The 16,412-nt window shown below is 39.3% G+C and overlaps 1 protein-coding gene and 1 long non-coding RNA gene across 3 annotated transcripts; both read left to right on the top strand.

The window, feature by feature from the left end:
* Window positions 1-1,836: 1,836 nt before the first annotated feature.
* On the top strand, window positions 1,837-10,152 carry nr5a1b (nuclear receptor subfamily 5, group A, member 1b). The gene is made up of 6 exons (XM_076079741.1): window positions 1,837-1,938; window positions 2,048-2,189; window positions 5,234-5,853; window positions 7,456-7,575; window positions 9,004-9,151; window positions 9,899-10,152. Exons 1-6 carry the CDS (start codon window positions 1,837-1,839, stop codon window positions 10,150-10,152), a joined length of 1,386 nt encoding a protein of 461 aa, XP_075935856.1.
* Window positions 10,153-13,151: 2,999 nt separating this feature from the next.
* On the top strand, window positions 13,152-15,658 carry LOC142935403 (uncharacterized). Of its 2 annotated transcripts, XR_012947854.1 has the most exons (5): window positions 13,152-13,460; window positions 13,625-13,709; window positions 14,326-14,406; window positions 14,934-15,134; window positions 15,411-15,658. It is a non-coding gene; the product is annotated as an uncharacterized LOC142935403 (long non-coding RNA). The 2 variants fall into 2 exon arrangements; XR_012947853.1 differs by lacking the exon at window positions 13,152-13,460 and having other exon boundaries at window positions 13,471-13,709.
* Window positions 15,659-16,412: the final 754 nt, after the last annotated feature.

The raw sequence follows: 16,412 nt of genomic DNA, 5'->3' as shown, positions 1-16,412 counted from the left end.
GATTGTCTTCAGATTCCATGAGAACAAGGACGTTTCCTTCCCTCGCTGGGCTCCCTCACTTCCTCCACTTACACAAAAGACTGTTCACGTTCAATGGCCTCCGGTCCCGCTAGATTCAATAGAATGTATGCTTGGGTACAGGCTAGGCTGTCAGAGTGCATAGTGACCAAAATGTTATTTTGTTGTTGAAAGATTAGAGATGCACAAAAACCTGATGCTGATGGATATCAGCCTACTGATACTGATTCAGATAGCTGGATCGTGAAAATAGGCCGACCTGGTATCGGATACTATTATTTTAATAAATAACAATGGTACATTTCTGCTATTTGTTCTGATAGCCCAGTTTGTCCTGAAAAGAGGTGTTAATAATTTTAACAGGATTGTGCATTACGGTGTTAAGGTTATACGTGCAAACCAAAATTGAGATATAAATAAAGGTGTGTAAGTTGGAATGGTGTTTGTATCTTATTCAATTTTATTTGTATTTATTTATTCATGTATTTATTATACTGCTTATCTTGAAAGTTATAGAACATTACACAGAGAATGATTGGAGAGTATGGAACTAAAAATAAACTTAAAAACTAAAAAGAATTTCAAAAATCTGTATAAAAAGTTGTAACACTATAATAGTGGATCTAACACTACATTGCGAGATGCATTTTTAAATCCTGAGCTAGAGGTATAATGGAGTTCAAATTTCATTTTTGATATCTCTCAGACCTGAACTGTGCCCACATACCATCATATTTATATATGTAAGTATCTTATCTAATAAATACACATTTGAATATTCATATTGCTTTGAGGTCCCCTCATCACTTTTTGCTGTATTTGTATTTAAATATATTTGCATCATCATTGAAATGATGTAAAAACATGGCCCTGTTTTGTTGTACCTCCGGTAATACCTGAAGAACTAAAGCCCTCTTCGTGATTTGTACCCACCAACTTTAAAATCAAATTGGACTTGTCTGCTCTTTATTTTATTTATTTTTATATTTGTATTCATTTATTTATTTCGCTTTGAATGGTCTGTAGTAATACAGTACCCTGGCTTATTGTCTGACCACCTTATATATGAGCAGGATTGTAGAATGGAGCTGCAACTAAAAACCAGTCCATCCCAGTGTCTCAAAGTGTAACGTGATGTCTATAAATAACGTGCGTTGTCAGGCCAAATCCCAAAGCTATTCAGATTAATATGACATAAAAACTGTGAAAAGCAGGAAATCTTCATATTCGAGAGGCTGGAAAACAGATTTTTCTGCTATTACTGCATGAAAAACTACTTTGAAGGAATTATAATGATTTTCTGTTAATCATCTGATCGACTGGTCGACGAATCGTTGCAGCTTCAGTCCGTTTATCTGTCTGTCTGTCGTTTTGTTTATGTATTGCTGTCCTTTAAATTACATTATGGAATGTCTGTTTTGTGCAATCTCAGAAAACGCACAATAAAACTCTTAATCTAAAAAAAAGAAGCTATGAAGGCATGTTGTATAAACACACAAACAGGTGAGTCAATGATGAGACGTGCTCATTGGCTACATGAGCCAGCCGCGGGATCAGGACCATGGAGAGTCCCTCCCGTGACGATCACATCACTCCACTTCACATCTGCAAGTACGCAGCTGGAAGAATATCCCCACCAGCTTTGATTTCAGTCTACTAACAGTTACAGTACTGAACCAGGCCGAACACTGAGTCAACAGGTAGGTCAGTCAGGAGACGATGGATTCCATATGATCAGATGTTTGTTTTATGTCTCACTACAGTTGCAAACACTCTTCATGTTGTAATCCGTGTGATGAGCGGTCGCTGTTTTTCAGGATGGAGTTCAGACATGGTGTGGGTCTGGAGGAGCTGTGTCCAGTGTGTGGAGACAAAGTCTCTGGTTACCACTACGGTCTGCTCACCTGTGAGAGCTGCAAGGTACATTTACTTCTGCTGGAGTTGTGTTGTTGTAAATGCCTATCAGTTGTCGTTATGAACAGAACCGCCTTCCTCAAGTGGACCCCTTCCTCTTCTTCAACCCTCGCAGGGTTTTTTCAAAAGAACGGTCCAGAACAACAAGAAGTACATCTGCGCAGAGAACCGGGAGTGCAGGATCGATGTAAGTCAACGGAAGCGATGTCCGTTCTGCAGATTCCAAAAGTGTCTTCATGTCGGCATGAGGCTGGAAGGTAAGGAGGGCGGTCTTCATCCACCTGTGTTAGGAGATAAATGAAGGGGAATCCTTGTATTGTACATAACCTTTCATAATGCCACAGGCATATTCCAAATACCTGACTGTGACCTGCTTCCCGCGGCCTAGAATGACGACATGGGAATATATTCAGAAAGAAAAGTATAACCCACTATCACATAACAGAGGATTTATTTCTACGCTCTTCTTGTTGCCCATATTGGTCCAAGAAAATGTCTTCAAATTATTACTATTTAAAAAAAAAGATTTTATAGTAATTTAAAGTATTATCGCATCCCAACTATACATTTAATGGATGTGCGGTGACTTCGATGTCAATTATCTGTAACAACAACACCAATAATAATGGTGGTAATAATTATAATTTAAAGTAGAGTTTAATATATTTAACTTAATACACCATCGACCTGTACATCTAACAAGCTCACGGGTCAGACGCAATGCTACCGAGCAAACGGGGCGATTCACGTGCTTCTACAACAAGGAACGAGTCAGTCTTTTAGTGTAACAGACCCGCAAGTTTAAAGCCCCTGTGGATTCATGCATTATTATTATTATTATTATTATTATTATCATCACAGTTGTAGTTTGATCCTGCGTTTAGCTGCGATGTTCTGTGTTGGCAATAGTTAATAAAGGCGAGACACTACGGGCAAAATACACTGGTCACTGTAGTGTCTTCAACGTGTAAGGACTTTTACTAAACATATGTTTAAAGGCAGTTTTCTCTAAAACAGTTTTTCTCACTTCAGTAGCTCTTACATGCACCAAACTTTCCACTTTCATTCCTTTCTACATTCTGATAGTTTCTCACAGAGCGGTTTGTTCATAAATAATTTATAGTGAGATGAACATTGTATTCCTAAAAACATGGAGAAGATAGATTTTTCATGGCTGTTGATAGTATTTTCTGATTTATAGTGATCTTTCCAAAATCTCTTTTGTAAAAACCTTTGATTCTAATATATAAACGAAATGAAACAAGAATTTCGAACCTGGCTTTATCCAATGTTCAGATTTCTGTTCTGGAAATTTAAGCAAATTAGTACATTTAATAAAGCAATGACTCTTTTGCATATTCTGACATACATTTACAGAAAACTTGTAATACAAAAAATAATTGTCTTAATGTAGGTAATCAACTGGGGAAGTGTCATGGTGATATATATCAGTTAAATTATATCCAGTGAGAATATATATATATATATTTGTTGACAATAGGACAAATATAAAGTTTCACATTTTAAGGTCTATTTTTATGTTTCCCTGAGTGGAAAGATGGTTGAATAACAGGAGCTTTATTGATTTGCTATGAATCATGTTTTACTCGCTCTCTCCTACATGACTAGAAACAGACTTAGAGGGTAATTGTGTATAAACCTGCAGTAACATTTAAGATTAAAACCCACAAATTACAGAATGAATACTTTGCATATTGGAGCTACCAATAAAATAACACATTTTAATTTATGAGGGACCTAGAAATAAATGACACGGTAAATATTTTTGTACAAGTGTTAAGTGTTTTGCCTGTTAATTGTTTATGATCTGATGAAATGACATATCGTCAGATGGATCCTACACTTTTACCAGGAAACACACAAGTAACTATGCTATAGATATTTGGTGCACCCTTGCTCCCCATCAGCAATAATAATTCATCCTTTATTAATAAATAATAATACTACAAATATTCACCACATATCTAAACAACTTTACAACGTAATTTCCCAAAGTGTTTTCTTTTCATTTTTGCAGTAACACCAGTTTTTCACGTTTCCTATAACAACATTACAGTACCCTGTAATTATTTACAGGTACTCTCATCCCTTTCCATCCCTCTCAAACTAAATGTTGTTAGCCCCTTACTCCTTTTGTCTTCTTCACCTGAACTTACACATTTGTCCTATAAAGGTACCCAGTATTGTATTACACTGTAATTTTTGGGCTGTATTCTAAAGTGCTACCTTGCCATTCCAGTTTTAAAAGGACCCAATAAGGTGCCAGTAAGCTCCAGGTTATGACCAAAATATCTACTTAAATGTAAAGTTAAGTTAGACACGATATCGCCTTTCACACTGCAACCCTTATCTAGACATCATCAGAAGGAGCTGTATGTGATAGCCCAGTTTGTCCTGAAAAAAGGTGTTAATAACAAGATTGTGCATTGCGGTGTTGAGGGTATACGTGCATTAATGCAAATTAATCAGTTGAACCAGACGTTAAACAGACTTTACCCTGCCTGCTCCCTAGTACAAAGTCTATGTAATTTGATGTGTGAGGGCCGGGGCACTTTCATTTTATGCTGAGTCACGTCTTAGTCACGCTCACAGGAGATGCTCGAGGAGAAGGCCAGAAAGAGACGCAAGGAGAGAGGAGACGAGGCCACATGCATTTAATACAATGAGTCATTCTTGCCTTGGAGCCGTCATTCTAAAGCATCAGCTGTCCATTGTTCTGTTATACCGCTGTATCTCATAATCAGATGAGCATAACAGTGTTCATGACAACTTCTATATTTACTATTAATTCAATTCACACCGTGGCATAATGTGACAAGAAAGTGCAGGTGTGATGCATTCATTTAACACACAAGCACACATAAGTTTGACCGGTGTATCCTCGCTCTCAGCCCCTTCCGGAAGCCTCCTCTCTCCTCGTCTCCCTTCAAGGTTCATTTAAGGGATTAGAAGATTGTCTATGATGACGGAAAGGGAACAATTTCTGGGTCAAGTGAGAAGAGAGGAAGCATAAGTTAGCGCAATGCAGAGCATCCCCAGTTATTGTGTAAGGAATTCACAGTGGTTTTAGTTTTATGTTGACTTGCTGAGAAGTCCAATTACATTCTTGTTTTTTTTCCAGTTGGTCCTAAAGATGAGGAATATGAAGAATGTCAATCATAGTGTTGTTTCACCCTCATGAATGAGCAATATAAGGGGTAGTCTGACAATTTGCATAGTTTGTGAACATCATAGTGAAAATCATCAATCAAACTGCTCTAAACAAATCTCATCTCATCAGCTGTTCGTGCAGATCGAATACGAGGTGGCAGGAACAAGTTCGGCCCCATGTACAAGCGTGATCGTGCCCTCAAGCAGCAGAGAAAGGCTCTGATTCAAGCTAGCGGATTCAGAATAGACAGCAGTCCACCCCTGGGCTCCTCGACCCAGCAAAGAGACTTGACCTTTACTGGTGGCCTTCATCCAGTTCCCATCCTTCACTGCACCCCACTACCCACCGCACAGAACGACCGTATCAGCTACCAGCCTCCATCACTGTGTTCACTCCTGCCATCCGACTCACCCGGTGTAAACCAGTACCAGTGTTCCTCCTCAAACTGGACCATCAAGTCAGAGCACGTCAACAACTCTGCTGCAGGAATCGACTCAGACGAGCTGTACTCAAGACCTCTCTCTCCACGCGGTCCAAGGATGCCACAGCTAGTGATGGAGTTCATGCGTTGTGATCCAGACGAGCTCCAGCTGCAGAATAAGATCACTGCTCGTCTCCTGCAGGAGCACACGGACTGGGAGAAACACGGGAACCCCAGCACCTTCGGCCTGATGTGCCTCATGGCCGACCAGACGCTGTTCGCCATCGTGGAGTGGGCTCGCACATCCATCTTCTTCAAACAACTTAAGGTGAGATCTTCTGACAGCTCATGTTTGTTGCCGCGATGAATATCTTTCTAGCATTGTAGCTGCACGAAGCGATCTCAGCAAGCACAATGATATATCATCTGATAGAAATAATAGTCCAAATATGTTGGCACAATAGTGGCATACTTTCATATTACATATTACATTTCCTGTTGAATTATACCCAACTTGTAACTCTGATGGACATGTGCTGTGGTATGTGTCTTGAGCAGGTTGAGTTAAAGGTCCCCCCCCCTGCATCCGCTTCTGTCCTTGTTCTGAATGAAGTTAATGGGTCGACAGTTAAAGGGGCCCAAGAGAGTTTTGTTCTGCTCACATTCAATGCTTACAACCAAAACTCATTGTATTTATCCTTGAGGTCTAACAAACGTCTTAAATTACATCTTCAGAAAACTTTTGCATGATTCCTTACTTGCAGTCGTTTTCCAGTCTTTGTTGGAACATTGCTGTTTGTTGAAGAATTATTGCCTCCTGCAGATTAGTTCACTAGCCTGAAACCATTGGCAGGACTGCGTCTTATCTTTTTACAAACCAATTTCAGATGAAACCACGCCCACTTCAAAAGACTGAAGCAGCGTCGACCGTGCTGTGTTTGGCTAGTAGTCGTTGTCTCGATGCATCCTTGTGATTGGATGCTATTTGGGATCATCATCTTTCCTACGCTGTGAGAAGAGCTTATGGACAAAGCATTAAGCTGTTACATTTTACTCAATTAGCGGCTATCTAACTTGCTAATTCCTCTATGCTTTCATGCTATAGTGGCTATAGAAAATGAGCTAACAGCGGGCTGGGGGCCAGTGGAGGCGCTGGGTCTAACAGTCCCTCTCCCTCACTCCTCGCTGCTCGGAGACTAGCCCGCTTAATTTGAGTTTCTACAGCCGGTCCGTCTCTGGAATGGCCTTCTGCTCTGTTCATGGCTTTGAAAAACTATGGATGCGGCCGGATGGTGTATTACGCTACCCGCTTGCTTGTGCATGCGTGTGCTCATGAAGGTGTACAATACAACCAAAACTGTGAAAACATTCCTCCATGGCGCTACTAGAGATCAAGAACTCCAAACGATTACTTTAAAGCACATCCGCTTACTGTCATAGGAGAGACAGAGAGAGAGAGTATGGTACATTAGTTGTAATATGGGCTGAAAATCAGTCTCAATAAATTGCCAGATGGCATGGTGGAAAACAACTTCTGTGTGTGTGTGTGTTGTGAACCCTAACCCTAAATCACTCAGGTTTATATCAACTGCTTAAAATAAAAAACACAGAGCACCTGGACCAACACATTCTGACTCCCAAAATTGTCAAATACCGACGCTTGGTCAGTGGCCCTAAACTTTAAACGATGTCTCTTGTCTCGTCCGTGAATTCCCTGTGTTCCTGTAAGTTTCCTGTTCTGGTTTAAGTTTTCATTAAATTCCACTTCACTCTACTTCTGGTCTGGTCTGCGTTTGAGTCCTCCATCATGCCCCGTGACAGAAAATGTCTCTGACAGGGGGACAACAACAGAAATGGATACTGTTCTTTTGAAGATGAGCTAGATAAAACCTGTACTTGAATGGTTTTAACGCCTTCTTCATGCTCCAAGGTGAATGACCAGATGAAGTTGCTGCACAGCTGCTGGAGTGACCTGTTGCTCCTGGACATCATCTCCAGACAGGTCATGTATGGCAAAGAAGGCAGCCTGCTCCTGGTCACTGGGCAGGAGGTAAATGGCATTTTTATTTGTAACAATAGATATTTTACAAACAAGTAAAGGGAGTAAACACATAGCTACAAAGCACTGAGGCCATGTGGGGTATACATTTCTCCTGTCTACTGTCTTTACGTACATCATTTATCAATGGATTCAAAATTTCTCCCGTAATTGCTTGTGTATGAATGAGTGTGAATGGTTAGATTGTTCTGATGAGCAGGTGACACCTTGCATGGTAGGCCTGTCATCAGTGTATGAATGAGTGTGAATGGGTGAATGATGACATGTAGTGTTAAAGTGCTTTGAGTGGTCGTAGGACTAGAAAAGCGCTATACAAGTACAAGTCCGTTTACCATTTACCACATTTATGTTAAGTTAGGAGGCGACCTCTATCGGATGTAGTAATTATGACGGGAGCAAACCCGGAAGTCAGGGGACCTAGAATAGTATAGAGTAGAACAACAAACAAACACAGGGCTTTCTCCCAATTCCTGGAAGGAAGTCTTCTTTTGTTTCTCAGGGAAACCATCTCATCTCCACCCCTACTGTATCCATTCATTGTTTTTAAGTTCTCGAGGTTTTGTTTTATACCACTTTTTAGTTATTTGCTTATATGACTTATTTTTTGCCAAGACACCAAATCTTACTCTTTTTACAGATCTCATAGCCTAAAATCTGTCTTAAGGTTAAACATGTAAAAACCTTAAATTCACCCAAAATAGGTTTAGGCTGGCCCACACTAGAAGATTTTCCAAATAAGATGGAACAGATGTTGAAAATGTGAGAGAACCCACAACGACAGGTAATGATAAATGTAACTGTTTTGATCCTATTGTGTGTGGAGAGCAACGATTTGCTATTGTGCATTCCCCCCTCACAATAGGATATCGGATTGTGAATTCAGTGACTTGATATTGGTACAGCCATGATGGACTACCGAGCAGATCGGGGGATGCAAAAAGTACTCTTAATTTACCTAACACCACATGAAAATCTGGCAAGATAATCTCTACAACCTCTGGGCTTTGCTGACCATTGGCGGAAGGGCGCAATCAGGCCCAAAACCGGTTTGATTCTCGTGTAGTGCGTACCTCGCATTGATCTTTCTACATGACCAGAAGATTTGGGAATGATTAGCATTCATGGGACCACACATTTTCCAACACACATAACATAATCATTCCTGACTTGTCCTGTGTTTTGTCAAAATCAAGAAACAGGGCCAATACTTTGTGGGCAGATTTGAGCTTTGGAGTCTAAATTGGTGTGTAAATTTGAGAGTCGCAAAACAAAGCCTTAAACATTTACTTGCCAGCCCCCCCCCCCAAAAAAACAAAAACAATGTGTTAGAAAGGAGGTATGACACATGAAAATAAAAGTTGTGCAGTACAGAGAGACATCCATTCCTGATGATTCCTGTACGTGTGCTCTTTGGGCCAGATGGAGCTGTCCGATTTAGCCTCCCATGCTGGTCTCACTGTGGCCAACCTAGTCCAGAAAGGACAGGAGCTGGTTGAGAAGCTCCACATCATAAAGGTGGACCGCCAAGAGTTTGCCTGCATCAAGTTCATCATCCTCTTTAACCCAGGTTAGTGACAGCAGTTGCTTTTTATCTATAAAGCTTAATACGGGCTAAAAAGTCCTGAAGTGCCACACTGATTTGACGGATTCTTGGTGAATTATTTCATAAGTGTGTTTTTAACCGAGGTACCTTTCCAGCCCAGTCACTTTTAAAGAATGTCGTCATTGTGAATTTCTGAAAAACCACAGCATACGTTGACTGTAAACGCCTTTGCATTCGGTCTGAGCAAGTGACGTAGTATATTGAGCAACCGTGAAAATGATGTGTTATAATAACGAGTAACAAACTAGGAAGTCCAGTAAGACCGGAATCATTTAAGGAACTGTACCTGCATTTCGACGAGTGGAATCAAGGTCTAAATGTTGTTCCTCAGCCAGAGCTCCTGGTGTCTAAAAAGTCCCTCCTCTAGGGGTATTCCCTTCTGATGTCCCAGGAACCATGGAGAGGGAATTTGCTGTACTAAACTTGTGCACAGAGTCACTGACAATGTGATACCAAGTGGTAACAACATGCTATATGTTTCAACAAATAGCTAAAAGAAAAAACAGCTATCTTGAGAACTCGAAGGGAACTTGATGTGGTTCCAGGGGTTTTATTATCAAGTTAACTGTCTATGATCCCAGTTAGAGAAAGAAGAAGAATTATTAACCAAGTGTGGTGCTTCTACAGTTCTCTCCACTCCATGATGTTTGACAAGCTTTGCTCTATGCACATTCATTGGCTGTTGCTTTCCCTTCCCGCCCCACTGACCAGATGTAAAGCAGCTTGAGGACCATCAGTTCATAGAGAGCGTGCAGGAGCAGGCTGAAGGAGCCCTGCTGGAGTACACGCTGTGCACCTCTTCTCACCTTCTCGGACGCTTTGCTCATCTGCTGCTTTGTCTGTCCGAGCTACGCTCTCTCAGCGCCCTCGCTGAAGACTACCTGTACGGCAAACACCTGAGTGGTGAGGTGCTGTGCAATAACCTGCTCATTGAGATGCTCCGTGCCAAGCGCAGCTGGTCATGAAGGCTCAGGGACTCGGTGAATGTCTGCACACGTTAGCGTACGGAGGCATTAAGCTGTGCTCAATGTCTAATACAATGAAATTATCCCTGATGTTGTTCTCTGCTTTAAAACTGAATTTCCGCATTTATATATACAATGAAATAATATTGTAAATGAGACTTTTATCCAGTGAAATGTCTAATGAGCTTGAAGGAGCAATCTGACAGTTTGGCAAATGGGCCTGCTTGAAGTAAGATTGATAAAAACTTAATGTCATCTTGTACAGAGATAGGCTGGGAATGTGTCTAACTTGGTGAAGCACCAAGACTTGAGGACTGCTAGTCTTCAGCATAAGAGAAATACAAAGCCAAAGCACTGCATTAGTTTCAGCCCATTCTTCTCTGTGTCGCTGGGTCAGATCTGGGGGCGGAACCGAGCACTGTGCATAATTACACAGTGACTTTCCTAATACTATCACCAGCTGGTATCAATGTATGTACAGTAATATTTAGAGACCAGCCTATTCAATTACATCTGGAACCAAAAGTTGTGTCTTAAAAGTCTTTGACTCGCTATAACATCCCTCTTAGCCAAAACTGACATATCGTCACCACTTATGTTGGTATGGTAAACTTGTAAGCAAACAGTTTCCTATTTAGACATTAAGCAGACACAGAGCAACATTATCATTCATTGGGGCCCGAGTACCGACGGCAGCAATGTAATGTCCGATATTCCTGAAAATTCACAGCCATGTGAGCTGACGTCATACAACAGCACCACGGCTGCCACTCCCCACAAATCACGCGGGTGTGCGAGGGCCGGATCATCACTGCTTGCAGCTTTAATTTGGATTTGTGTGTGTTTCTGGCCACCACTCATGGGATCCATTGTTGATATAAAGATATTAATTATAAGTGTGCCATTATAAAGTGCCCTCTGTTTCTGCTTTTTCCAACCCATGATAAAATTCTGCTTATATTGAATTGATATTATTGACATAACAAAATGTTGTTTTCATGAGGGCACAATTACATTGCATTACATGTCTACATGTAAAACTTTAGCCTGACATGTGTTGTATTATTAAAACCTTCGGTGTCTAGAATAGAACTTTAAATGGGGGACAATGCCTGGCTACACAACTTGAGTTCTGCAGCGATGAAGAGGTCCCTCATGCTAAGGTCGATATGTGCAGCATAAACACAAACTTTAGTCATCACAACACATAACACGTTCCTTAGGAATATACATACTGTGATACATGAAGCCAGTTATTTAGGCCTATTTAGGATAATGTACTGGAACATGATGGGAGTGTATGATGAGAAAACAGACACACACTTTCTGCTGGTTAAAGTCAGGGCACATTAAACCTTTGTTATCGGTCGCTGAGATCCCACCGATTACACCTTCAACCACCTGTTTTGGCCACTCTGCTTTAATAAAAGGCTTAATCAACATAATGCACTCATCTTATTGTGGAGGCGCACTATCTGATCCTGTCCACCTCATGGGATCCCATTTCCTGCTCGACCTTGACATCCAGCTGGCATCAAGTTGGCATCCGTCCTGTTCAAGGACAAAACATGGCAGCATGATTAAAAATACACAGTGTTACAGGCCAAGAAGAGACCTTCTGTTGGGACGAAACACAATCTGATTTATCAGGACAGACTAACTTCTTACAATAAATAAAAAATAAAATTAGCTAAAAAAGTAGTCCCACACTTATTGAAGTAAATTAAGTAAGGGAATTTACTGCATAAATATACTTTTTTAAATGTCTGACTATGCTTATCTGTGACTTGTAGGAAACTGAGTAGAGGGTACAGGTAATCAGTGAATTATAGTTAGTTAATAGAGTTTATTGCCTCAATACAGCCAAGTTCATATTTATCTAATACTTCAAGAAAATGTAATTGATGGCTTGGTTCATTTAAATTTCTTTGCTTTTGATTTGTGGTTACATTTTAACATCATCCTTGTGCTATGCTGGTGAATTCATGTATTTATGTTATTACATAATAATAATATAATAAAAAGAAGGTTGCTTCTAAATGCTTAAAGAATAGAACAAAACACAAACTGTCTTTTAGAAGAGCTCCAGCTTTATTGAAGAGTTGGTTCAGACAAATTACAACCAAATCAAAATGTTCTCACTTTCCTGTAGCAGCTCTCCATGCAGATACGTTGTTAGTTGTTGCATATTGTGCATGTCTGTATATACTTTACAAATTACTTTATATGATTTCAAGTCTTACTGTTCTCTTGTTGCACTACAAAAGAACTACGGAACTACTTCTTTCTGTTATAGCATTGATGAAAGTAATATTATATTTATCATCCATACTTTTATATTTTCACATTCAATACAAAGGGGCATATGAAATATTTTTTTGTAAAACGAGGAAAAATACATTTCTGTAATTGTTTTTAGTTGATAAGTATTCTGCATATTTGCACACTGTCTTAAATGAATGTCCTCTGTTCGGGCTTGTTAATTCTCACTACACCACTCATATCACATATGCTCAATGGATTTCAAATCCAACACCTTTTGATCTCAGCTTCATGGGTGTTTTTGAGGCTTAATGATGCTCGGCGCTGCATGTGTCACTGTTGAAACAAATTTAATCAGAATTTCGATGATGGATTTTTTCCAAAGAATAGAAACATATTTTCTTCATAAATAATCATGAGATTGGGTAATGGTTTATTTAAACCAATGACTCTTTTTCTACATTCCGTTCTCCCTCTTGCCTTTGCCTCTATGGTCCATTCAGAGCAACAAAGAGGCGAACAAGATGGCAAAGGAAGCTGTTCAAGATAGATATATAGAGGTAAACATCTATCTAAATCAGAAGGAAAGAACAAAAAATGATTCTAGAATATGGAAAATGAATAAAATGGCAGTTTGACTTGTCGAGAGACGCTGGTCGAGTAGAAAAGGATCCAGGTCCGTGTACGTTTTAGTCATCTGTTTTACCGTTAATTCGGAAAAACCAAAATACGGAAATACCATGGTATTCTCGTTTTTCGTTTCAAACCAAGAACGGGAAAACGGAAATGGGCGGTCGTATTTCCGTTTTTGGTTCTGAATTCAAAAACGGAAAAACCAAGAACCAAAGTCAAATAAGGTCCGTGTACGTTTTAGTCATCTGTTTTACCGTTAATTCGGAAAAACCAAAATACGGAAACACCATGGTATTCTCGTTTTTCGTTTCAAACCAAAAACGGAAAAACCAAAGTCAAATAACGAGCCGTATTTCGTTTTTGCAAATCCCTTTTTTGTTTTTTCCTTTAAAACGAGACGCAGAGCACAACAGGTAACCCGGAAAGAAGAATATTTCAAAATAAAAGTGAAGGCGATATAATGACCGTATGCAAGAAAGGAATACATTAATTAATTAATTAATCTGGGCCGATGGGAGTGCGTTAGCATCAGTAGTTGACTACATGCTGTTTAATATTCATTTATCTATGTACACAGCAATAATTAAGTTTTCGATTAATCGGTGCATTGATGTTTGATGCAATACAGTTCGTGCACTGCTGTCCACAGGTCTCAGTTTTCGGTAAGTAAGCAATTTATAACCATATGTGTGTTGTATTTGTTCTAAAACAGAGTTTTCTTTACACTTTAAAACAGTGTTTGATAGAAAAAAATCATTTAGCTGACTATCAATTGTGTGTTTGCTACTTTAGCTAACGTCACAACAGCTAGCTTAGTTGTGTAGTAACATAATGTGAAGGTGATATGTATGTTAACATTAAGCTAACATGGTATTGCTCGGTTAATGTTACCGTCCCTCATAATGTAAACTGAACGGCGTGACACCGTAACGTTAACGTTGTATTTCAGCAGCAAGCTGCCGTTCAGTCAACACAATGACGCTGGGTCATTACAGAGCAACAGCAGCTCACTTTGTGTAAGTCTAGTCTGAGTTCACCAGAAGCAGGCTTCAGTAAAGTGAAAGTAATCACCAGGTTGTGCTTTATGAGAATAACTATAAGTAAAGGTAGTAGGGTCATGTAAGCAGAACTAAGATAATTCATTATTCCATTAAGAGAATGTATAATGAAGTCAGTGTATATTTTAAGGTCACCATAGGTCCTATATATATTCTCAAAATTTTTTGTAATTATTGATGTTTTGAGGGATATTTCAACAACTGTAATCCTTTTATACAGGCGACAAGTGCTTTCAAGGGCGGCCATCCTCTAGGCATCCAACTTGAAGAAGATGATGGGCATCTCATTCTGAAGTATATGGTAAGTCAATGTAACCAGCCACATGTACTGTTTTGTATTACAGAAAATGTTTTAAGATCCCAATATCACTAATAGTTATAACAAGTCATTGCGACAGCACAAAGAACTCAGTTCACACCTGTTGAATAGGTAGAGAACATGTCTGTGATTTTGAGAAACGAAAACAATGCTGAACTTTTTGCTTTAACTTGTCATTGTGAAGTAAATGTTGATTGCTCAGTGTAAGGGCTATAGAAAAATGACACCACGTTCCTTTTGTCTTCCCCAGCATCGTCTGCTGTTCAAGTTCAAATGTGTCAGAAATAAAGTGATGGGATTTACTAGGTTACATGTGTCACACATCAGTCATGTGAATTAGTAGAGAGTGGGAACCTCCACACCATAGAGGGATGTACAGACTACTAGCAGTGTTTTAAATAATGAAGCACATTGTATTCATATGTGAATAAGGTCTATTAATTCCTAATAGGTAGGGAGAGATCTTCCAACTGTATATTAATGTGTTCCATTGATTCTCTCATATACAGCACGCCTTGGCTGGCAGCACAGTGATGGTTTCAAAGAGGGCCTTCCTGCGGCTTAATCGATCATGACCCTTTTTTGCCAGGAGCTGGCTGCTCTGGTGTTCACAAAGGAGGTCCTTGTACTGTCCACCCTGACTGGGAAGTCTGGGAAAGTGGGACCTCCTAAAAGACAACTGGACGTTGCCAAAGTGCAGGCCATAACAGGTAGGTAATTGTCTTGAGTCGTATGTAGACAATTTAAAGCTTCTGTGATTTATAAAGCAGCAGGATCACATGTTCAACACACCACCCGTGATGAAATATATGTTTGACCTGCACTGGTAGGAATATTGGCATATCATATTGATATAGTTCCTCAATATTAATCCTGATTTACTGTTCAAAAAATAATATTGGTTCAACAGGATTTCCTGTGTGGTCAAAATAGAAGAAACTGTTGTATGAATATGTTGTGTGACATCATTTCTCGTCTCTTAACAGATGCTGTTATTCAAGAGTTTCCGCAGACGAGTGCCTCGGACGTGCGAGCGGTCATCAGACGGAAGTGTAACAACGAGCAGTTCAACCAAAAGAAAGGAACATAATGTGGAGCATGTTTGTGTTTCTATTTAGTGAGCGAGAGTCTGCAGCGGTGCAATTTGTTTTGATGGTTCTGTGTTGTTTTAATTTGAAACATGGTCATTCTGTTTTGTTTAGTAATACATGTACCATATAAACTTAAATCAGAATTTTTTTGCTCTCTGTTAAGTATATTTTTGTTATATTTCTTGAAAATGCACTATATTACATTTATTTGAAAGTGTGTTTAAAGATTTAATTTGCAAATTGTTAGACGTACAATGTTAGTATATTTTATATATTTGCAAATAGTACAATTATTGGCAATGTATTTGCAATGTACTATTATATATAATATATTAAGAATATATTTGAAATTCAATAAATGTTTTTGAACTTTTTATTATTGTTAAATCTTATTGTTCAAAACAAGATCAATTACACCAGATATTGTTAATATTTGTGGTTACACTTATCACAATGTGTTTTCTGTGCATGCATTACACTAGCAAACTTAGTTTTTCCTTTACTACTTTGACTTGAAAGCGAAATAAGTACCACATAAAATTCCAAACTTTTTATTTAAAGGAGACGCGTCATACTGCCTGTATAGAATCACAAGCACCTGCTACCTGGAAGGGGATCTGATCATTTAAACCACTATGAAGGCCAACACACAGTGTACTCAGGCAAAATGTGACCTTTGACCTTCGTGATGATAGAGCAAATTAATCCAATTTACAACGAAAGAGGAAACTAATATTGTATCTCACTAGAAACATTCCTTTTTCCTACAAAATTACATTCCAATATCATTAAACTGCAATTTCAATTACATTTCGAGGGACATGTTTTTCTCTCATATTACGGTCGCAGTTTTCAACAGTTTTCAACAGCCCTCCTCCCACAGCAGTCTTCTGCAGA

Source organism: Anarhichas minor, unplaced genomic scaffold, assembly GCF_050575085.1.
Source record: "Anarhichas minor isolate MPS153535 unplaced genomic scaffold, ASM5057508v1 ptg000073l, whole genome shotgun sequence".
NCBI classification, from domain to species: domain Eukaryota; kingdom Metazoa; phylum Chordata; class Actinopteri; order Perciformes; family Anarhichadidae; genus Anarhichas; species Anarhichas minor.
Note: the sequence above shows the minus strand (reverse complement) of the source record. Positions and strands in the feature narration are given on the sequence as shown.